The 25,233-nt window shown below is 31.5% G+C and overlaps 2 protein-coding genes across 2 annotated transcripts in view; one reads left to right on the top strand and one right to left on the bottom strand.

The window, feature by feature from the left end:
- Position 1: 1 nt before the first annotated feature.
- LOC146539658 (uncharacterized) lies at positions 2 to 23,629 on the bottom strand. The gene is made up of 4 exons (XM_085184909.1): positions 22,912 to 23,629; positions 2,972 to 3,057; positions 966 to 1,281; positions 2 to 135 (listed from the first exon to the last, which is right to left on the bottom strand). The coding sequence occupies exons 1-4, from the start codon at positions 23,454 to 23,456 to the stop codon at positions 30 to 32; spliced, it is 1,053 nt and encodes a 350-aa protein (XP_085041035.1). The 5' UTR covers positions 23,457 to 23,629; the 3' UTR covers positions 2 to 29.
- LOC146539657 (spermine oxidase-like) overlaps positions 6,328 to 25,233 on the top strand; it is a 26,063-nt gene continuing 7,157 nt past the window's right edge. The window contains exon 1 of the mRNA XM_085184908.1: positions 6,328 to 6,460. The gene's annotated coding sequence lies outside the window, so the exon portion shown is untranslated. The remainder of the gene's footprint in view (positions 6,461 to 25,233) is intronic.

Below are 25,233 nucleotides of genomic sequence, written 5' to 3'. Positions count from 1 at the left end.
TATTTCTTTTTAATGATTAATTTTAAGTATTAAACCAACGTGCTAAGCTCATGAGCGTCATGGCTGAGGTCGACAGTGGCGGGAGGTACCCCCGCAGTCTCTGCGGTACCTCCCGGCGGAGTGCTTGTCGGTGGCCTGGAATAGAGATGGAAAAATGCATTAGTTATGTTTATTGTAGAGGAGATATAGCGTCTAACTTTGAAAATGGTTGTGGGTTCGATCTCCACTCAGGGGAATGATTATATTTCATTTATTGTCAGGGCAATGCTTATATTTTAAATATTTTTTGTTTCAAAGAAATAACATAAAGCGTGATTTTAAGTTTGTTACCCAATACCCAAATACCTAATACAAAATGGATGGAATCCTATACAACATGGACAGAAAAAGCAAAGAAGGATATATTATTAAGTTTTATACGCGGAGTAATCAGCAAAGTATATTAGAAGAGCTAAACTATTAAAGTTATTTAATATTTATTCTTGTGGCATAAAATAAACGGCTTGCAAAAAATAATGCGGTTTCCATACCATACTCGTAACTGGTTGTGTATTGAAGTGGAAGAAATGAGACCGAAGTATGCAGCTTACATTCGATCTTATTATAAAAGAAAGATTTGTGGGATATCATATGGTACTTGATAATAATGAAATAAGTAGGTATGTATTATAGTTTAGCTACATTTTTTTTTCTTAGTCTTTTTTTAATTTTTATATACAAAAATCGTTTATTTCGTTATTATATCATCTAATACACACTACAAAGAATGAGAACATTAATATTATTTTTCATTTCCCCACTCTGGTAGACGACACGCGGCGCTGAGCTCCACTACTCAACAGGCAATATCACAAAATCGAGCAGAGCGTGGGAAAGCGGAGTGTTAAGACACTCGGTTCCCTCTACCTACCCTGCAATATAAAAAAAAGAAATTTTAGAAATCCTTAAAATATAAACAAACTTACCTAATAATATAAGGGCCGCCCTGTTGCAAAAGCGTAATAGGATGCGTGTACTGACCAGGATTATTCATACTGTGAAAACTTAAATTTCCAGTATTATTTAAATGGCCGTTCATTATAACACCATTCGATGTATTTACAGTACTAGCGTTTAAGTCTTGAGTACGAAATGCTTTAACTAAATTAGTTTTTTCCTTCTGCCATACAAAGACGTTGTGGACCATGGCACAGCCGCAGAACACTATGCCTACTCCAATGAAAACTGATGTCACTATTGCAGGTGTTGAGTGGAATTGGATGAATGTGTAGAGTATTATACCTGGAATGAAGAAATATTATTTTTAAGTTTTTATACAGATTGTTTGAGCTAGAATTGAATTTACTTATTTAGTAAAGATATAAACATTTAAACGTAGCGGGATTTGAACCCGTGCCTCGTTGAAACCAAGTCCAAGAAGCCTTTTAGCTACAAGCAAATATTTTTCTTTCAAAAAAATATACAGTACCCACTCAACAATTCGTGGCCACCCTGTAGTTAGCTATAGATGGCTGCGCAGATTTGATTTTAGGATTTTTTCTTACTTTTATCTTTTCCAAGTGAATAATATGCAAAAGTTTAGAAAAAATCTAATTTAAAGGCGGGCACGACTAGTTGACCGTACTGTATTTGTATTATCATTTAGAATTTTTTAATTCTCAATTAAATAATAATTAATTTCATTCCTAAATAAGCAATAAAAGATTGAAATAAAAACTTCTGCAAATAAAGTTTGAAATTTAAGTTTATTACTTTAACATTTCTTAAATAAACACAAATGTCGTTCTTTCGAAAATGTTCACTTTTATCCCTCTACAACAGATGCTGTTCGAAACACGTTGAATCCTGTTCAAGTTCATATTCATGACGAGGCCTTTGTCGCTATTATAGCAAGTCTTATAGCATGTATACATATAATAAAACTGTTACTCATCGCTGTCTGTACATGGAAGACATGCTCGTATGAGAAAATTTATTATTGTTTATGTAATAGAACCGATTACTTTGACTTATTAACGGAACTCATAAATTTATGAACGTAGTGGGATTGGAACCCGCACCTTGGCAACCATCCAAGCGACTAGCGGACGGTTTCCAAAAGACACAGGTTCAAATCCAACTCAAAAGCGACAAAGAGTGGCGTTAAGTTCTGCTACTCAACATGTAATGTCTCTACAATTGGATTCACAAAATTTATATATAATATTCTTTATTGCACAAAATATACATAAGAAAACAATAAAATACATTTAGTTGACAAAGGTGGACTTATCTCTATAAGAGATCTCTTCCAGCCAACCAGTGGAAGTGGATGAGTTACAAGTAGCGGGTCAGATCATAGTACAATTACAAACAAAACAAGACACACATATTATATTATAACATATAAATACATAATTAAAACAAATTTTAAGTGGATTATAGACATAAGTATATTTCACATGTTATTCACGACTTGCAACCTTGACTTTCAACATATGTAACACTCGACAAGTAATAATAGATCACTTAAATCATAAACGACAAGTTATTAGCAATTCAAAATAGTTCGCTATGCGTTGGTTATCTATTCAAATTAATTGATATTAAACTTGAGTTATGAATACACGTATAATATTTACAAGGAAGTAATTATAGCTGTTTTTAAATGCTGTAACTGATTTCATACTAAAGTTTTTTTTTTTTTTTAGTAAATTCGATAATTTTTCATTTTTTAATGTCACGTTTTTTCCTACTAGTAGAGTAGGCAGTGAGAATCAAAATCAAGACGGATTCGTTGGGAGAACTAAAAATTATATAGTAATTCCACCGAGTGCCGGGATCGAACCCACAACCGTCACGTTTAGTCACAGACTTCCACTACGCCATGACGGACTCTTGTAAAATATCTTTGTAAAAATTATGTAAAAAAATATCTTAATTTGAATAAAATAAAATACTGTCTTAAAAATTACATAACAATGTTACTCACCCGTTAAAAATACCGGAATCGATATAAAAAAGCCTCCAACGGCGCAAACCCTTGTTATAGCCGACTTTTGCAAGTATTTATTTGACCTGGAATTCAAACATAAAAATATATTTATATATTCAATAAATATTTCTCAATTCTATATTCAATATAAGTATTTTTGAAAGTTAAATTAATTTTAAAGAAAAGAAAAGAAAAGTAACTAATAAATTATTATAAAGTACTTATAATTTTATATCTACATAGAAGAGTTAACGATTCTGTTACAAAAGGATCAGCATTATTTATGGAAATCGAACCCACAAACCATTGCGCCTACAATCACACGACTGGCCTCAAATAAATATTATTATAGGCGGATTAACGAAAGCTATATGTCAATATAATCTTTTTAAACTTCCTGCATTTACAAAAAATAAAACAAGTACCTATATGAAAAACTTTCCCACGATTGAATAGCACAAGCCATAGGAAATTCAACTTTATTTTTTTCCTTTAAAAAGAACATATAAAATGAATGATCGTAAGAAATAATCGATGATATTATAATAAGTCTTGTCATATACCGACTCGTTTGAGCACTTAACGGGTCTGGGGTGCACCTGTTTGTCGAGTATTCGCAGGGTTAACCTAAATATTTTGTGGAATAACAATTATATAATATTTTCATATATCTCTGTTATTTTTCAGGGAAGTCAAAGAAAACATAGTGTCAAGACACTCTGTTCTCTACTTTTCTCTATGTTTCATTGCATATTGAGTGTTAATCTAACTCCGACTAACGTCTTTAGTAACTATACAGATTCCTATTATGTAGGTTTGTCGATTCCCCCGTATTAGACTCGAATAGGTACGATAACCTGGAAAGTCAGACACTTAACAATTTCGCCACTATGGCATAATAATACTTTATTAAAAGGACAGAAATCGCAAAGTAAACTTAGGGAAAACAAATTATATTTTTATTGAACTAAAATACGGCACTTGTCCTTTAATTATGCAAATTATAATTTCATTTCTTTTTGATACCTTTCAATGTATACAAAATTAAGCATAATTAATGAAATAACAATATGATTAACGAAATTGACGGAAAAAGTAAAGATATCGTTCATTGAGCGGAGAGAACTGAAGCTCTTACTGGTCAAAAGTGTGTTTCGTAGTAATGCTACTCCTCCTAGACCGTTAAACCTGCAGGTCTCAAATTTTGCAGGAACGTTGTCAACAACGTTGTCAAATGTAGTTTTTGAGTAAATGGTCAAAATGTGATGTGTCCCATAGAGTTACATTTTTCTTTAATTAAAAATGTATAAAAATATTGTCAGCCCTAATTACAATGCCAATAAATAAGAATGTACACGATTTGCATACAAGTGCACACAGTTTAAGACAGCTTAATTTATCATCATTATACTCCGACTAATCGTCACAGGTCTATCATACATGATAGGTAGAGAGCATGCTGAATATAATCTTTTTAGACATTTGCCAATTTTTATCATAAAAATATTCTATTGTTATTATAACGTACGAAAAAGTGATATTTAATACTAATTTAGGTATGTATTACATTTTATTTACAGAAGTACCCCCTTAAATAGAGAGAGAATAAAGCAATCCAAGAACTAAATACCAGAACATTTTTCCATTATATTGTATAATAATTTAATTGTTCAATTACATTTTACATAACTACAAGAGCTTGCTTCGTAAACGCACCGAAGCGTTAACTACATGTTTGTTGCCGTTGACAAACGCATATGGCGAATAACTGCCGTTTTGTAACGGCTATATTACGTCATTATTTATCTTTATACTTAATATAAAAAATATTCTTAATCGAATGAGTCATAAACATATAATTTAATAATAATAGAGCTTAATAGAAATTCCTACTTTTTTGAGCATTAGACATAGAGAATAGTGTTATGATATTGCGTTCTTCGCTTACCACTTTTCGTTATTTGAATTGAGATTTTGTTAATTTGATCAATTTGTTATATATATCCTGTTAAGGTTGATACTGTTTTTTTTTCTCAATAGAAGCATAATACTTGCTGATGTATCTATAAATAAATCTCTTTCTCCGTATTATTAACAAATTATAGAATAAATAAAAAATTAACGTAAAAAATTATAATTACATACGAAGTATGATTGTATTGATGATTCTAAATATGCTGAAATTGCAAGAAAGCAAATACTGGAATTAAGGCAGTCACAAGTTAACTAAAAGTGCAATTTAATAGCTAAAAACACAATAAAGATATCCTTATAACCAAAATAATAAACCAGTGCTTAGGTTTTAATATGTAATTTATTCATTTGCTCTTGTTCTATTTTGGCGGCAAAGAATAAAATATGTATATCATTCATATATTCATAAGTCAGTGGGCTGGCAGTGTTCTAATAGGATTAATTTGTGTGGGCTCAGCCTATAAATGTTTTTAATTTTTTATATAGCGACACTTAATAAAAAACTCTGTGATATTTTTAAATAGAAGTCTAAAAAAGAAAAAAAATCGCTTACAAATACATACAGGAATATCTACATTTATAACATAAAATTAAAATAATAATAATTACAAAAATACGCAGAATATAAAAATTTATTATAAGAAATATATCCTGCAGTTTCAACAGCCAGCTTTACAAATACACAACATAATTATAAACACCATTTCTTAAACGTATAATTACAAATAAGATCATATCAATGTTTTATTTATCTAAATCGCTAACAAGATTAGAGTTATTAAATAAACAATCACACTAGGATACTATTGTATAAGATTAAAATAATAAATATGCAACAATTAAAACGAACTAAGCTTTAATTAATTGTATACTATACAAACTCTACCGATTTAATTATTCAGTAAATAATTTTACTATCCGCTAACACTTAACGTATCACGCATACAGGAGATTAGACAGAGGGAACCTAGTACACACTCCGTTCTCCACTTTCCGCCGAATTTTTAGGAAACTCAACGCCAGGCTAGCCATAAGAAAAAAATGGCTATGTTAAACCATAATATGTAAATATGTGACGCATTTGCCTCTTATCGTGGCTTATAAAACATTCATCACAGGTATGCATTGTGCAAAAATAAAGAATGTAGAGCATAATTGAAAAGTTATTTAAAAATCTTAGTTATTATAAAATCTATTAAATAAAATATCTTTTATAAACATTTCCTTATAAATTGTTTATTTTTATCTGCAAATAAATTGTCAATTTAATTATACTCAGACATTATTTTAACACCATCTCTATAGATTAATAAATAGTAATACAACAATAATATAATAAGTGATCTAGATAATAATACTCTGGGGATAAGATAGATACCTTATCAGCTCGTCTCTGATAGTAAACATACTGAAATATAAATAAAATACGGCGGCATTTAATTTATAATTCAGTTGTGTCAGCTGACGGGACCGGTTCCTCTTTCATATCTATCCACAAATTCCAAATAACAGGTACGTATTACACAAAGTAATAATGGTGAACTGAACATTCCTCGTTTCGTTTGTGGGTTTTATTTTCGGTTTTGTTATGGCGGCGCAAAATGGCGGGAAGGGTTTTGGCGCCATAGCAACGTTTAACAACAGTTGCATTTTAACGTTTAAAATCAATATCTGGAATTTTATTATACGATTGTATATTTTCATGATATAATTGGTTTGTTTATTTTATATATTTTTTTGTTTTTATTTCTTTTGATAGCACCTGCATAATTGTTTAGGCTGTATAATCAAATGCTTGAGATACTGATTATTTAACTCACTAAAAAAGAAAATGTCAACACAATTATTTACTTACGAAATAATAAAATAATAACCTTTACAAATAAAAACTAATTAATTTTGATTTTAAACTTAAAACATTTGATTCTAAAACTGCTTAGTCACTGCCTACAATAAATTCTAATTTCTGTATACAGTTATTTATATTTATTCAATTCACTATTTCATTTAATGTTTACATTAAACTGTGAGGTCGTTATGCTTATTTGTGAAAGTCAATTGTGTTTCGTAATTGGATTTTGTTTTTACTTTACTGTGTGAACTCGAACATTATCAATTATTTTCACATCATAATCTTTATAGATTTTATGTGAAAACGTATTTTAACTGCTATACGATATTCCTGCAATTAAAATGCTGCAAAAACAAATATATGAAAAAGATATAGAGAAAGGAAAACCGCATCAAGTGTGTACACAATAATTATATAATTAACTACCGTACTAGAGTAACCGTTTGTCTAGACTCCATACTTATGAATATGTAAGTAGCACAGTAATTTAACTAATCTATTATTAGTTATTTTATTATCATCGTTACCGTTTAATTTATAAGGTTTTATATAAATAATAGTCTCATAAATTTAACTATATAGTAGGGCTTATAATTCTAATCGTTTTTTTAATTAAAATATTGAACGAAGCTACAAATAAATCCCAAAGTTTAAATATTTGTATAAGAATTTTAACAATACCGGAAGCGAAGTTAAAACACAAAACAAATATGTATTATACAATTGTGGAATCTAACACGTTTTTACGACGCACAGTAACTGCGAAGTTCATCAAAACACATAACCCTAACTGTATATATTTTAGTCATGGGATTATTTTTATACTATTCTTTTATGTTTAGAACAGATTTGTAGTAAATAAATATTTGTAGCTGTTTTTATAGATTTGATGGTTAAGAAGCAACAAACAATTATTTCCCGCCAAAAATCTATACTAGCTTTTGACATATTAATTACAGATACAAAATTAAATACTAATAAGATTAGGTATATGTCATTTTTTTAAATCGTTAATGTATCAGAAAATATATATTTAAAAATAATACTTCTAGTAATTGTTACTGAACTAATTATTCGGATTCTTAACCATTCCTTTATCGTAATTAAAACTAAAAATATATAAGCACTATAATTAAATAATCTATAACATTACAAAATCTTCCCAGGCTGTCTTGCACGGAAGTGTAGAGCGTGAAGATAAATCAAAATACCTACATTTTTCAATCTAATATAAACTTTAGTACCTTTATATTAAAAAACAAAATGGAAGATGTAACAATTTGGCGCATTCTCATAGTAATTTCAAAAGAATTCTACCTGCGTTGCCTACAAGGCTGCACGGTGTTGTAATTGTATGAACTTTTACTTGTTTTAATATCGACAAGTGACTCTTAAAACTATTTACATAGAGTTTATTGTAGAATTAAATGTTAAGAGCTTTTACATTAAAAAGCTGTATTAAGGGAGACCTCAATAAAGGTGCGTTGTTTACTCGAGCAATGCAAGACGAGTTTTATCAAGGACGTTTTTAAGTTCGCCGCCTATAGTGGAATATTTGCTTTTATTCTTTACTAGGCTACTTAAGTGAAAAAAGTGTGTAAGCTTAATTTTTTTCTATCAATATTTGCCTACGGATATTTTGATTACATCGAGCTTATACTAATTTTTTTCGGATTAAACATGTTTACAAACATTTATATATATTTTAGATATATTTATTTATATTCGATAACTTTATGTGTACTTACTTAGTACCTAAATAGTATTAAAATATCAAATAATAAAATCATTTTAAAAATAAGCTTCCTAGAGACCGAGTGACATAGTACGTGACTGAAAACGTGACAGGTCGTAAACTTCATTCACACTCGAGAAAAAAAAAATTTTTCATTTCTTCGCTCTGGGAATATGCACACTGGGAAATGAGTCAAATCTTCAACGAGATGCAAGATTTCACTTACTAAGACATATCACATACTAAAAGATGTCGCTCGTTGGCGTTAATTAAGAAAAAACAAATATGGAAAATTGTGTTTGGTATATATATTATGTTTTTATATAAAATGCATAATAAATATATAAAAAATTAACTGCATATTCAAAGACCTTTTGCATTTTGGTCCACTTAGAGACAAATAAAAGACAAATTAAAGCTGGTCCATTAATTATTAACGTTTAATGATAATTTCTGAAATGTTTATTGTATTAATGTTATGTTTCTTTTATCTAACGTCCATTTATTTATTTTATTTTATTTTAAAAATATGTGAATTAGAAGATATAACAATTATATATATGTATAGGCCAGTAAAATTATGATAACGACTAAGCAGTAGTCTTCCGCTATTACAATAATATTTAATAACAATGGCTTAATAATTATTGTATTTTATATTTTTTATATATTTTTTACAATAATTTAATATTTTAACATTAATTTAATAAAAGAAAAATTTTTATTCCTCTTTTAGGAGTTGAACTAACAACCTACGTCTTTATTCCAATAATCCAAACACACTTATATTAATTGTACCTAAGTTCAGAATAATAACAATGCATTTCTTGTGAGCCATGCACCAATATAGCTTTATGGAGCAATTATAGAGATTTACAAAAACAAATAATTGTTATAATAGTAATAATTATAATACCTCTATATAAGAAGATTACTTCAAGTTTACGACGTTAGTTTCATTCTTCTTTCACAAGGATTAGGTTTACCTAAGCTGTAATACTTGTTTACATATTTCTATATTAACGTCAGCAAGATATACTAACATGTAAGTACTTTTTAAATTTAATTATAGATTAATGCTAAAAAATGTATATTATTATTTTTTAATTAAAATCACTTGTTTAAAATATTATTAATAGAATTACATAATTAGACATGCAATAGTAAAAACTCTTGTAGAAAACAATCTTGCAGTCTAGAAGATCCGTTCTCGACCGTCTGAAGGTCGAAATATAAAAAAAAAACCGTTGTATCGGCGTCTACAAAAAGTTAGGAATGTTATTGTAGTTTTGAAAATACGTGCTCTCTTTCTATTTAAATGGTCTATTAATCGGAAACCATTCAAAGTAATATATTATGTAGTTCCAATGTTAAACAAATTTGTATCTATTATATCACTATCTAGAGGCCAATCGTCGTGCAGAGCCATAAGGGTGTGACTGTGAACGCGACAGGTTGGGTTCGACTCCCACTCGAGGTAATGAAATATTTACTATTTTCATTTCCTTCCTCTAGTACCAAAGCAAAAGCGCGACGTTGAGTTTCGCCACTAAACACGCAATGCCACCAGAATATGGCGAAAAGTGGAGAACGGAATGTTTTAACAATAGGTTCCCTCTGCCCGCCCTGCTATCTGCGGGATACAGCGTGAAGATATATCCCTATTTTTAATTATCACAAAATTCCATTATCTTACCTTACTTACACCGATTTAAAAATAGATAAAACATTGACGATTTTTCTTTCTTCGAATAGATAAAAGTAGATATAGAACCTTAAAGACAAATATTCGCCCTAAGCGGTGATTGAACTCCTGTCCCGGGGCAAGTTAGTCATGCCACATTGCGTGTCAAAAAGAAATATTTCCTACAAAACCAAACCAACTAATCGATGGCTAACGGAATAGGCCTGATACGTCTGTCTTTAGCCATTTTCAAAGTAGGTTAATCGTTAGTGAAGAAGCCCCACACGTATCTTAGTTCGTTGGCATATATTGCATGTCGATAATGTGATTAAGTTGAAAGGTTTTTTTTTAATCAAAATATAGCAAATTTTGCATACAATTAATTTTGTAAAGTATACATTTTGTAAAAGACTTTAAGTGATTATATTTATAAAATGCTTTACCATTGCGTTGTATATTTACAACTAAAAGTAAGAGAAAGTAAGATAATTTTTAATTGAAAATTTTATTAAAAACAATGTTTACAAGCATTTTAATTGTAAGAGATTAATCGATCGATATAAGCCTAGAAAAGAGAGACCAGAGAGTCGTTTTTACAGATTCTCTATTATGTTACCTGTAAATAAAAACTTTGTATAAAAGTTTCATCTTTTTAAGTACAGTATTTACGTTGTCTGTCCGTCACTCAGTAAAGGTGTTTTATATATATAGTCATAGGAATGAACGAGACGTTGGTATTTGCTAGATACGTATAACTAAGAACGATCCGTGGCATTCTGACCCACCCACAGCAACCGGCTTGGAGTTCAAAGTTTGAGTATGTGTTTGCTTATTGCATTTGTGAATTATTCTGTAGCTTTTAATATTTATATTTAAAACTAGCGGCCCCCGGCGTTACACCCGCGTGAACTATGTTATTATTAATTTTTGTCTCCATGACTACGTCCTAGTGACGTCTATGCAAAATTTGAGACTTAGCATTTGTAGTAATGAAGTTTCATACAAACTTTCAACCCCAAAAACAACCCCTTAGAAGTCGAATATTGCAAATTCCCGTCTTAGCGAGCACCTACGTCCTATAAATAACTCCTATGCAAAATTTGAGATTCCTAGCACATGTAGTTTCTGAGATTTCGTGATGAGTGAGTGACCTTTCGATTTTATATATATAGATATTATAATAAAAAAATACATATAAAAATATAAATTGTGTGAGGAGAAATGGAAATAGAGTCAGAAACCATTCATAGTAGAGAAAGGAAGTCTTAATAGAAACTGAGTGTCTTAACATTAGATTTCGAGGTTCCCTCTGCCTACCCCGCTAAGTACGGGATACAGCGTGAAGAACTATCCATAGTAGAACTAGTTGATTATCAAGTTAGTTTTTTAGAAAAAAAAATTAAAAGTGACTGACTGACTGGAGACTGTTATCAAAGTTCTTATCACATTTTCTTGGTTTCGGTAATTCCTCCTTCGGTAATCCTTACGGAAGGGATAGGGATTTCGCTGCGTAACCGAACTGAAAAAAATGTGATAGTAAAACCGTAAGAAAAATGCGTGGAATAAAACCGTTAAATGAGACGTGCGCAGGCGCGACTGTCGCATACACAGACGAGTAGTGTATAATACCTTTCTCTTTCTCCCTCTTTTTTTTTTTAGTTGATAATTTGAATTACGATGTTTTTTTATTTTAAGTAATTTATTATTTCCTAAAATACTGAATTTCCTAAATACTTTCTTGTACTTAAATAAAAACTAATCAGCAAAATTTAAGAGAAAAATCAAGAAAACCTACATAAAATTGAGCACGACTTTTTTTGCAATTTGTGTCGATTCTACATTAGCCGAAGGAACTTCGTTCCTACCTGGTGTCCCACGACACCACATTTTAATTTATATTTTTTATTAATATTTAATTATTGTTACTTATTGATCGTCATATATTAAATCACGGTTGAAGTTATGAGTGACTTCCCAAAGCCGCGGAAATGCGCGGTCATCGGGTGTCTAATGACGTTTTAAGGCTTCCGATGTAATTTCTAAGTATCTTATTACTTCACATACGATGCACATTGTTTAAATAGATACATAGGCCATTCGTGGCGCAGGGGAACAAGACTGTTAAAGCGACTGGCTGTGAGTTCGATGCCCACTAATAAAATAGTTGAGTTCCGTCACCCAACACGCAATCCTTCGAAAAATTCGTCGCTTAACACTAGATTCCATGCAGCGTAAAGCTGATTTATTTATTTATTTAAAAATATTAAATAACGAAAGAATGTGAATTTACCGTTATTTAATACATTACATCCGTTGTCCGTAGTAGGTACATATCTTAGAGCCGTATCTCATTGATTAAACAAGTAACGCATCGTCATTGCGATCTAATATAAAATAGGGGAAAAGCTGTTGCATTCTCTTTTTAACCGACTTCTGTAAGAAAAGGAGGTTATCAATTCGACTGTATTTTTTTTTAGACATAGCTATTTAAATATTTTGAAATTAATATACATACTGGTCAAAAATTTTAAAAAATCCGTAATTAATATCATTAATTAAATTAAACGAAATTTAATTAATGATATTAATTACAGATTTTTACCTGATATTAATTAAAAATTTATTTAACGAACAAATATTTAATTATAATTATAATTTAAAAGTAGAGATCGGAGAAAGTGTTTATCTAGACAATATGAAAATTATGAAACTAAAAAGTGTATCCAATTATACAATTTAAATTTCACATAATATATGTACTTTAACCATCGCTTTACAAATAATAGAAATTATTAATTTGTGTAGAAATGGATTAATTATACAGTAAATTTTAATTAAAAATATTTTATTAATTTTATTTCACACTAAAAGTGTACCACTAAATAGTTTTAAAAAATTATACGTAGTTAATTATCAATATGAAAGAAAAAAGTAAGCTTTTTAATTCTAATACAAATTTCATAAATTAGTGTTTTAAAAAGATAAAAAAAAAACTAATATCTTTATGTTATAATATTTCGCTTCAGCTTCACGTTGCATCCTGCACACAGCAGGGTAGGCAGAGGGAACCTGCTGATGCGTCACGGAAGTCTATCGGTCTCTCCTTGAATTCCGCTACTCAACAAGCAATGACTCCTGAATGTTTTGAAAATTGGGGAACGGAAGTGTTTTAGTGAGAATGGAATATCTTAATACTAGGCTTCCAGGTTCCCTCTGCCTACCCTGCTATTACGTGAAACTAATTTCAGTACCACTATAATACCAGTTAACCTATTGTTCTAACCTGAACCGTAAGTAACCCAATCCACACGAGATTCTCGACGTAGAGACTTATTGTGCAAGATGGTTCCGCTCTGATTGTATGAAATGTCGTTTTATTAGCATTGTTAATAGAATAATAGACGCTAATGTGTATATGTTAGCTTAGTGATTGTTATAGTTTGGTATTCCGAGCGGTTAATTTTATTCTAGTATGTTTTAATGATTTTGTGAATTTATTTAAAAAAATCATTAAATTAAGTCAGTTTCACACAGCACAGCAGGGTAGGGTACCTAGTGTTTAAACACTCCGTTCCCCGTTTTCGGCTTTCTATTTTTAGAGGCATTGCATGTTTAGTGGCGTAACTCAACACAGGGCTTTTACCTTGGTGCTCTGGCACCAACCAATACTAATAGTAATTATAGTATCTTAATAAAGTGTATTTAATGCCATTATAGCGCTGTGGAATAACGTCCTACTGGTTACTGGAAGCAAACGATGATTGTAGGTTCGATCTCCATTCGAGGAAATTAATTATTTTTAAGCCTTATCCTGAATTTTTGCTATTTTAAGTGTAATTCCACCAACACACACACATCTAAAGTAAAAAATCCGCCCCGGTAATCAAGAACTGTCATAAAATAGGACAGACAAAACAAATTAAAATAAATAATTTAAATATAATAACTAATAAATTGAATAATATATTTTTATTAAGTTATCTAAAGAAATTCACTTAAGCTCATTATCATTAAGCTTTACTTAAAAAACAAATGTGACATTTATAAGCACTTATGAAATGACGTCGACATCGCTGTCATTATTTGAGTACAGAATATAAACGTAATTTAGAAATGGTATTATTATTACTTATTTATTATAAATAATATAAATATGATAAAAAAAAATTTAAGATATTTATTTATTTAGTTTTATTTAATTAGAAGAAAAAAATAAGGTATTTTAAGAACTCGAAATTAGCTATGCTTCTGTACGTATTGTATAGTTCAACGGCGTACTTTGCTTCTTTACCAGAGCGAAAAGTGGGAATTGAATCCACAACCACCATAACATTCGCAAAATTTATAAAATAATATTATCAATAGTAACATTCCAGTAAAGGCTGTTCTTCTTAGCCGTTGTTAATTTTTAAGTAGTCTACTTTAATGAATGGTTCATTAATAATGTCAGTCGACGAACTCAATACAATATGTTTTATGTTTAGTAGACACTTATCTACTCCTTACTTAAGTGAATTATTATTATTCTTATTTGTATGTCGTGACTGTTTTTAAATAAGATTCACGAAGGGGGTCCGAATTTAACGCGACTATTACGGGTTCGATTTCCACTAGGAGGAACGAATTATTTTTGATTGAGAACAAAACAAAGTGCAACGTTGAGTTCTCCCACTCAATACACAAGGTCAAAAAACTGGGCAACGGAGTATCATGGCTTTAAATTTGCCTACCAAGGTAGGCTATATACGTACGAAGTTTAAAAACAATATAACAGATTTGTAAGCTAATATATATTTTTCTTTAACAAGAATTCGATGTTTTTTACATTTTTAGAGCACTGCATAAAAATTTGCACAAAAATTTGAACTAACAATTTAGATACTTTATTTTAATATTACATGCATATCTTATTCATAAACAAACTTTCCTCTTGCATCACTCTCTCCATTAGTTAGAACCACATAGATACATAGAGAATCTCTTAAATATTTACCTCAATCTAAAATCAAACTTGCACCACCCGCAACAAGTTCGATGACCATTCAATATCAAAACCAACAAGTATTTCATCCGTTCATAGCAAGATCCAAACAGGTTATAGTCAAAGAGCACTAAAACCTTCGGCAAGGTCGGGACGAAAATTCCAGCTATTTCCGGTTGCTATCAATTAAAATCTTCTAAGAAGAATGTTGAAAACTGTATAGAATATTTCGCAGCTTGTATTTTATAAAATTGAAATGTTAGTGTCATAATACAAATATTATTTTAATAATATAACAGAAACTCATAAGATAAATATCTCAACTCCGCGGAATATTTCATTTTTTCTACTCTGGCAGGACGGATTGCGCTGTTAAGTACCGCCACAATTCAAATGGAACTCAAGTTCTCTTTACCTACCCTTCCCATTTATAAAAGAGAAAAGAAAAGAACATAGTGATTGACCAACATTGAAAGTATGAAAGTGATTGACATTTGACAAGAATTAAAAGAAATTTCGTTTTAAAGAAATGAACTGACATCCCCTAAGTGTCTCACGTATTTATATTATTTCACATAAGATTTATAGTATTCTCGTGAGAATTTAAGATTATAAATAGATCAAAATTGTATTTAGTATCACGATGAAAGATTTGTATTGATAAAATATAAAAGATGTAAGCATTTATCTTTGTTACTTTTATAAAAAAATAAAAGAAGGGCGTACAAAAAAGGCTTTTAAGTGTGAAACTTATTCTCAATGGGTGCTGTCAATCAATTCCACAATAAATTACTTCAGATTTTCATTGTTGCAAAACAAAAAAAAAAAGGAAATCTTTTCGTTGCGTTCAAAAAAAAACTTTTAGTTTAATATATTTTTTTATTTTACTTATCTACATTTTATATATTAATTTAGGGTGCTTTTATAACATTCCACACGTACAGTCCATTAAAAAGAAACAAAAAGAAAACATTTACGTATTCAAAAAAAAATTCAATAAGTATAACAAAAAGGCACTCTTCCAAATTCATCATAAAAAAATCATATAACCAATACTTTAAAAAAATAATTATATAGAACACAGTCATCTTTCCCCAATCCGGTCGACCCAGTTTTAAATTTGTATGAAAGTTTACGCAGTGCATGAAATGTTTACGAGAACTGGAATGGAATAAGGAAGCTCATATGTGTTAACAGAACGTTATTATTTAGTACATGTTGAAAGAGTTATTATACCTACAGTTAAAATTAACTGTAGTTTTACTCCTTATATTATTACCAAGCTTTGATAGCTTCAGGCTAGGAGGAACCTAGTGTTAGGACTTAGGACCCTCCGTTCCCCACTTTCCGTGAAATTCTTGATGTGATGCGTGTTGTATGAGCCGCTCTCTTGTTACCAGAGCGAGGAAATAATTAACATTATTAATATCCCTGAGTGGAAATCGAACTCACAACGATCGCATTTAACTTAGTATACATATTATAAAGACATATAATTATGAAGGAATATACTTATATCTAAATCCACGCATTTATCTTCTTTTTTATATTCATTAAAAAATCCTAAGCACAGTAAAGTCTTATTGTGAGAATATTATATTATGTTAAAGTAATAAAATGTAATAGAATTAAAAAGTAATAAATCCTTTAACTTACAGAGATGAACTCATAAATACGTGTATTTTCTGCTTTGAATATTTAATTTACTTGTAACTTGTAGGTAAGTATAGATGCATTCTCAGTTCCCATACTACGGCGCGGCGGTCTCATATAAAGTACTAAATTAGTGTTAAAATTCCGTTCACGGTGGTTTTAAAGCTCTATTTTAAGCTTTTTTTAGAATTTCTTGTATATTTTAAATTATGTATTGTTTGCTTTTAGTAGATTCTAATGTAAATTTATTTAATTTTCTCCCTTATATTTATTTTTAGAAATAAAAAATGTGTATAGAATTATGTAAGTATAGAATTGTAAGGATCACAAATTCCCGAATCTCAGGTAAACGGGTTAGGGAGAGGGACAAGACAGTCAGTTACCCTCTTTCCGGTCAATTTTCGAGATTGCGGGTTAAATGGTGGAATTTAATAAAAAATAAAATCTGAAATCAAACGGTGGCCACATCAGAAATTGAAATATCACAAGCAAAACAATATCCTGTTTACATTATATTTTCTCTATTATATAGGTATCTCTTCGTCATATTCTAGTATATTAATAATACTTAGTACATTGAAAATTCATAAAAAAAATATTACAACCAGCAGAAATACTCCTTTAAAGCTTTACCAATGCAAAATAAAAAACATATAAATCACAATGAAGAAACCATTGCGTAGTTAAAAGGACAGTCACCTCATACAATCGTATATAGAAGAAGTAATGAATTACATCATACATTCTCTTACAATTGCACCTGGCTTAATATTTCTTGTTTAACAACTTCAACGTTTCAACTTGAATTCTACAATTAAAAACAAGTTTAGTTTGTATCTGTAGGTGTAAGTAGCTTAGATTTCTCATGGCTATAAAAAGAAATTCTCTTGCTCATTAAAGTGGTGACATTTTTTTTAATATACTTGTTATATCATGTTAATATATATTACTAGCGGCCCGCTCGCGGTTTCACCCGCGTGAAGTATGTTATTATAAATTTCTGTCTCCATGACTACGTCCTAGTGACGTCTATGCAAAATTTGAGACTCCTAGCATTTGTAGTAACGAAGTTTACATACAAAGTTTCGACCCCAAAAACAACCCCTTAGAAATTGAATATTACAAATTCCCGTCTTAGCGAGCACCTACGTCCTATAAGTAACTCTTATGCATAATTCGAGATTCCTAGCACTTGTAGTTTCTGAGATTTCGTGATGAGTGAGTGACCTTTCGATTTTATATATATAGATGTATGAATAACCGACGTCAAAGACTGTCGTGGCCGTCGATTCCCATTCAAGGGAATGAGTACAATTTTACTAGCTTTGGTGAGAAGATAAAGCGCAACGCGGTGTTTAGTACTACGCAATGTCTCGAAAATTAGGCGGAAGATAGGGAACGGAGACTACGACTTAGATATAAATCAATCACTTTTAGAGACTGCGGAAATAAACATTATTCTAAGTGGGAATCGAACCCGCAATCACCGCTTATCATAGTTAAGTACTAAAGATTGCCAGCGTCACGTTACGGTCTAACGGGAAACGCAATGATTGTCAGTTTGATCCGCAACCGGGAATAAATAAATTGCAGCTTTGAGTCCCACCACTCAACACACATTATTTTAATTCAAATCGGCAAGTGGAAAACTCTCCGTTTTCCTTGACGTTAAAATTGAACGACATAAAAATTTCATACCATTGACTCATATAAAATATCAAGTTCGTTAAACAGTAGGTACCTAGAGGTTTGTTTACATTTGAAATTATATGTATTTTGATCATTTCATTTGGTATATTATATTCGACTTATCGTAATTTTCATTAAGTGCGATAACATTTTTCACTTTTAGCATTTTGCATATTCAAGCGTCTCACTCCTTTTTTATTTAATCTTTACTAATATTACTTATATCAATATTAAAAAGTGGAAGAGTTTGTTTTGGTTGAACTCGTTAATTTCTGATATTACTAGTCCAAATTTTAAAAAAATCATAGTCCATATACCGAGGAAGGCTATACGCTACATTTCATTACGAAAGACCAATGGAAGTGAAGTAACAATAAAAAATGTAGCAAGAATGAGAGTACTTCTGTTTTTTTCTATGTTAGAAGTTACAAATATATATTAAAACATAAACACAGGCAACGATAGGCCGCTAGTGCTAAATATTGTTTTAAAAGTTAGAAATTAAATGAAAGCTAATCTATATCTATTTCATAAGCTCTTAAAACCCAGTCTTATATTCGATATGGGTAAAGTTTAAGCTCGTAAAAATATAATGTTGCAAATATAAATTATAAAAAAAAACATAATCAGTATTCGTTACATAAGTGCGTATGGAAATTTGAGGTACTAAAACAAAATATTTCTATTCCTGATGTCACTGAAGAAGAACGTCAAGAAGAAGAAAAAAAAGAAGGTCGTTTGTGCACGTCGAGAGAGTTAGCGAAAGTCGTAGTGTCGACTGGTAGAGAAACAAAAAGATATCGCGATTGACTTACAAGAACACAGTATAGAAGATACTGAAGAAAGCTCATGTAAAGAGCTTAAGGAGACCTCCTAGGGCGGGTATGAAAAAATTAATGATAGTGGACGAAGTATGCAGAGAACATAGCGATGGTGTCCGTTCCTTTGGCTATCCCCGATAGGATTAAAACATGAAGTTAAAGCAATGTCGTAGTTATATTTAACCAAATAAAGATAATACTTCTGAATTCAACATTCCACATTCATAACTCAACGCCGCGCTCTCCTTCTTTACCAGAGCGAGAAAATGAAAGTATTAGACATTTTATTTCCTCGAGTGTGAATTGAACACACAACCTATTGCGTGAACAGTCACACACTTATGCCTCAACACCACAGCTGGACCTCACAAGTGTTTCCTGCTACAAAAAATCAACTTACGTGTGCGCAAAACTTGAATTTGCCATCTCGTATTATAACATATCGTTGCCCAGCCCATACTGGCATAACCATGACACGTTTATAAGGTCACAAAGCCTCGCGGAAGACGACCAGTCGAAACTTGCTATTATATTGTTCGAACTGGTATCTTACAATCACTTCAACATATACAAGGTAACCAAAACCACTTGTCAATTTGCAAACGCACTGTAGCTTTGTATCGTAGGTTGTAGATTCTATTTCCACTCGAAATTACTGAATTTTATTTGTTTGCTCTGGTAGAAAGACAAAGCGCGGCGCTAAGTTCCGCCTCTCAATTTACTCAATCTTTTAAAAAAGGAAATCGGAACGGATTCGTTTAACACTAGGCTTATCCTGTCTACCTAATAGATGCGGGATGCAGGTGGTTTAGTTGTTCTCCGTTTTCCATTCGAGACATTGCTCGTTGGTTAACGGAATCTGAAACTGGGGTTTGTCTTACGTCGTAGATGCAATTCTCATGTAGTCCAGACAGCCTTGATGGTCTTGAAAAAGTAATAAAACTAGCTGTGAAGTAATCACTACCATAAAATATTTTTTATGGAAACTAGCATACCTTGAAAACGGTGAGACTATTTAATGACAGTAAATAAATAATAATCAACAGACGAGAAAAGGAACAATACATAATATTTTTAATGTTTTAGATCAAAATAAGTTTAATTTATATATAATTTTTAGATATATACAAAATATAAATAGTAAAGTAAAAAAAATTTTTTATAAGCAAATTAGAAAACCTACGATTCATAAATTAATTTCCTTTTTTCAATTTCTTCAATACTTTTTACGGCTTCACAGTTATAATCAATTTCTTTATTAAATCTTAAATTAAATTAGAATTGCTTGCATTGCAAAGTTATCCCACTAATATAAATGTAAAAAGTGATGAAAGAGGATGAATGTGTGTCCCACTTTCACACAAAAACTACTGAATTGAGTAAGATGAAACTTTATAGTAGGTAATACACTCGTAGTTTATACACAAAAATAACACAAAGACTACAATTTATGTAAACATTTTTTTATAATTTGCAAGTACACTAATATGCTATTCTCCATAACATTTGTGCCAAGATCTTCAATCTTCATACATCTAAAGCTATAAGATATACCGATAAATCAAATGCATTCAGAAATTTAGAATCTATCCATTTAGAATCGTAAGTAAATTCAATGTAGCGTTTTGTATAGAGAATTGACCAAGAAATGGCAAGATAATAAACATTCCTCTAAGAGAAAATTAAATCTACTAACTTTGAGTACATTCAAAGTTAGTATGGCACGATGTCTCGCATTTTCCTTGCGTTACTAAGTATTCATATTTTATTCCCTTGTAGGCAATCATTTTAAATGTAACTTGTAAGCATAATTTAACTGATAATACGAAATAATCGTATTTTATAGTGCCAACCACTTATTATCGTGAATTACGAAGGTACTTCTCTGTCACGTTGGTTGGGAATTCGATTTCCATTTGGAACGAATTATTTTCATTTTCTCGCTCTGGTAAGTAAATGAAGTGGGTCGTGAATTTAATTGGTGGTCGAAGATTTAATGAAATGCTACAGGTATGCAGGACGAAGAAATGAAAACGATTCCTTTCCTTTCCTTTCCCTGAGTAGAAATCGAACCCATAATCGTCGCGTTTACAGTCAGACGCTGTGTCTTTCTACAAAAAATGAATATTAATTAACTGAAATTCTTGAAGCTTTTAGGTTTTTTGAATTATTAATTTAAAAACTTATTTATAAAATATAACATTTTTATTTCAATCTCAAACTCTACCAAAGTATTTCATTGCTTTCGCTCTATGCGACCGCAAAACATCTATAAGTACACAAATTGTATACAAGACAAGTACGGAAGCGGGCACCGGTACTCTTAGGGAGGATCCACACTACGAGTATTTTGCCGGTCACCGTTCTTTCTCGATTCGATCTAATATTCTTGTATGAGAAATATTCTTATATGTGTGTTTGGACCGGAGTTTGACCAGGACTATAGTATGAATGCTCCCATTGTTTCTCATATATATTGGACTGAAAACGAACCGTAACTGTCACTATAGTGTGAATCGTCCCTTATACATAGATAAAACCGTATAGCAGATGCTACCTTTTATATAAATCCTATATACATGGGAGTAGAAATAGAGGCCGAGAAATTCCCACCCCACCCCAGAAATTTTACCAACAAAGAAATTGTCCTGAAAAATTAAAAAGAACTCCACGTTTATACAAACATATCTTTTCAAAACTAAATCCAGACCCCCCAGAAAATATATATGGATATGCCCATGCCTATACCTAAAAAAGAAAAACATTAGTAGGCAGTTTGATTACATACAATAAAAGCTTATATTATATGCTTTTATTATTTTGATAATTGTTTTTTTTTTATTTCGTGGCAAAGGGCAAATAGAGTAATTGTGTCTTCCGTTGGATTATTTTAATAATTTTATAATCTTTAAAATAATCTGCATGTAAGTTAATATAATATTAAATATCTTTAATATGTAACTTTGCTTCTTTTCTTTTTTTTAGATATTAGGATAATTTCTCTTATTTATCAACTTTACATAGTTTACTTTTATAATATTAACAGTTTTCGAATCAATATTTTTCTTTTTAATACCAAACGCGTGCGGGGATTTATCAACCGTCAATCGTATTTTTTATCGAAATATATAACCGCCGCTGGGACCGTTACCACCTGCTGCAAACAAACACATACAAGAGGCGATAAAAAAAATGTGAATTTATAGAAACCGGTAACCAATTTGAATTTTACGTCCAAATGATGGATGACAGGTCAGCGATACATCGCAAACAGTTATGTGGTGTTATTATCCAAAAAAATTCGAAGTCACATATATCAGCATAAATTACTGTTAACTCGATCGTTGTGAAAGAGATAACCTAATTTAAACTAAGCTTTCGTCACATTAAGATAAAGCCCAACGAGCTCCAATGTTTAAACGATTTATACCAATTCTGAATGTCATTTTGTATCCAAACGTACTGGAACGTAATCAGCGGAACCGGTTTTAAGGTATTTTTAACGGATAACACTCGCCGGCGAGCTCGGAGTGATTGCAAATACTCACCGGCCGTTAGGTGCCGAGGGGGAGTGCACTAGCTTCACCGCGAACAAGAACTGGATCGCACAAACTAACAGACAACAGAGGTTCAATGATAATGTCAACGCACACAGAGCTAACGTCACTTCGTAAACCACTGCGAATTCCTCGGGGGCACTCGTCGCTGGGGCCGATATCTTGAGGAGGAACAGTAGCGCGAGCAGTGCCAACAGTAAACTGATAAGACACAGTAGAGCTAAAGACGTCAGTGCTTCCTCTGTCGCCGCCCTCGTGCTCCGCACTCTGGATGAAGCTGGTCTGGCGGGCGGAACTCCTGAAGCAGTTCCATTTGCAAGTTTTGGGGGTGATGCCACTGGAACTGGAGTGATGACGGGCACGGTAGTCGCTGGTTGCGCGCCAGGACTAACGCTGGCGGACGTCCCGCCAACCGAATGCTTCGAGGAGTCCAGGGTAGAGACGTTCAGGGGCAGATGGTGGTGCGGCCGCCGCGGCATGTTCTGGTAGCGGTGGTCATCGCTCGCCGCCGGCGGCCGCGTCGCATGCTTCAACATATTTCAACACTCACGCTGTAAACCGCCATCGCGTCGAGTTTCGCATACGAGCTGACACGAGCATTACGTGCGGCGACCACGGTGTGACTGAGACCGAGCCCCCTCTATACCTGCTTCGCGATTGTCAATCAAATAAGAACTCTACAGGCGGCTCTATCGCAGACCTACCCTTATAATAGTCATACAATTGTATTAATGTAAACTAAATACTTCAGTCTATTGTGAATGATTTGTTTATAATGCTCCAGACAAGTTGTTTGTAAACCTGCTTATTCTCAACCTGGTAAGACAATTAGCCTTCGCTGTTTCCAAACATTATTATACTAAAACTGAATATAATTAAAAGGAAACCGAGTAAGTAATATAATCTCGGCTTAATTAGTAGGTCGTAGCTTTATGTAATTATGACTTCATTGTTTAAACTAACTAAATTCTCATGAGTTGAATACGTTGGAACCTGTTTTCTTTAAACAGGGTCAAGGTGTGCTTTTCATTGGAGAATTTCGAAATAACTTAAAATCCAAGATTCTTATAGTAAAATATTTATTAATACGTGTGTGAATTTTAGTTGGCAATTAGATATAAAAAAACTAGCTATCTATAGGTAGGTACATAAAATAAAACTGTTTCTCATCGCTGTCTGTACATGTAAGATTTGTTCGTATGAGAAAATCTATTATTGCTTTCTTCCTTATAAAGTCCTCTTAATGTTCAATATCTTTATGTTCTGGGAAAAAGGCAAAGCGCGGCGTTCATTTTCACTACTTAACACGCGAAAATTCTCGAAAATGCGGCGGAAAGTGGAGAACGGCGTGTCTTAAAATTATTTTCCCTCTGCCTACCTTACTATATGCGGGTTACATAGCGTGCAGCTGAGAACATATCTTTAGATAGGCCACAAATGCATGATAGAGTTAAAAAAATGTTTATAATATACAATTATATACCCACAACGAACTTGTAATATCATAATACATTGAAAAGTAATTAGTAATGTTTTTTAATATATTTTTTTTTTATGAGAGTACGTAGAACTTAATTGTAGAGATGCATTTCATGTTCTGTAGAGTCAGTCAAGAAAGCCAAAACTTTTGGACCAAAAATAATTAAAATTTAGGGCCAGTCGTGGAGAAGGGGCAAAAGCGTGAGATTGTAAACGCGACAGGTTGGGGTTCGGTCCCACTCGAGGAAAAGAAAAATTTAAGAATTGCGTGGAAGTGGGGAGTTTCTTAATTCCCTCTGTATATCCTTACTATATATAGAGTGGGAAGCTAAGAAAAAAATAATTAAAGCTAATTTAATGATGTGTAAAATGGATGCAAAATTAATTTAATGCAGACGACCATATGAAAAATTACACAGCCCAGTCAAACGTAAATCCGGATGGGCACGTGGACGACACCTGCTCAGCAGATGTTTTAATATAACACTTGATATATCTCAGAAAAAACTTAATAAAAACTTAACTAAACAAAATTCCTTTTCTGGTAAGCCATTGTTCTTAGGAGTTTTGAAGGTGTTACACAAAAACCTTGCTGCAAATAGAGCCAAGTTCAATAGTGAAAATGAATACCTACCTACTAGTAAGAATACGTCAAAGATTTAAATCACTATGCTGTCAATAAAAGTGAGACACAAATGAATACCTAGTTCTATACATAATATGGTAAAAGAGATATAGCTTTTATATAAACTAACTAACTAACTCATTTATTTCTTGTTATATTATCAGAAATAAGTTTTTTTGTATTTTTTATAATTTAAAAAAAAAACAGAT

Source organism: Heliconius melpomene, chromosome 4, assembly GCF_056956725.1.
Source record: "Heliconius melpomene rosina isolate 202511_hmr_F chromosome 4, ASM5695672v1, whole genome shotgun sequence".
Classification (NCBI taxonomy): domain Eukaryota; kingdom Metazoa; phylum Arthropoda; class Insecta; order Lepidoptera; family Nymphalidae; genus Heliconius; species Heliconius melpomene.
Note: the sequence above shows the minus strand (reverse complement) of the source record. Positions and strands in the feature narration are given on the sequence as shown.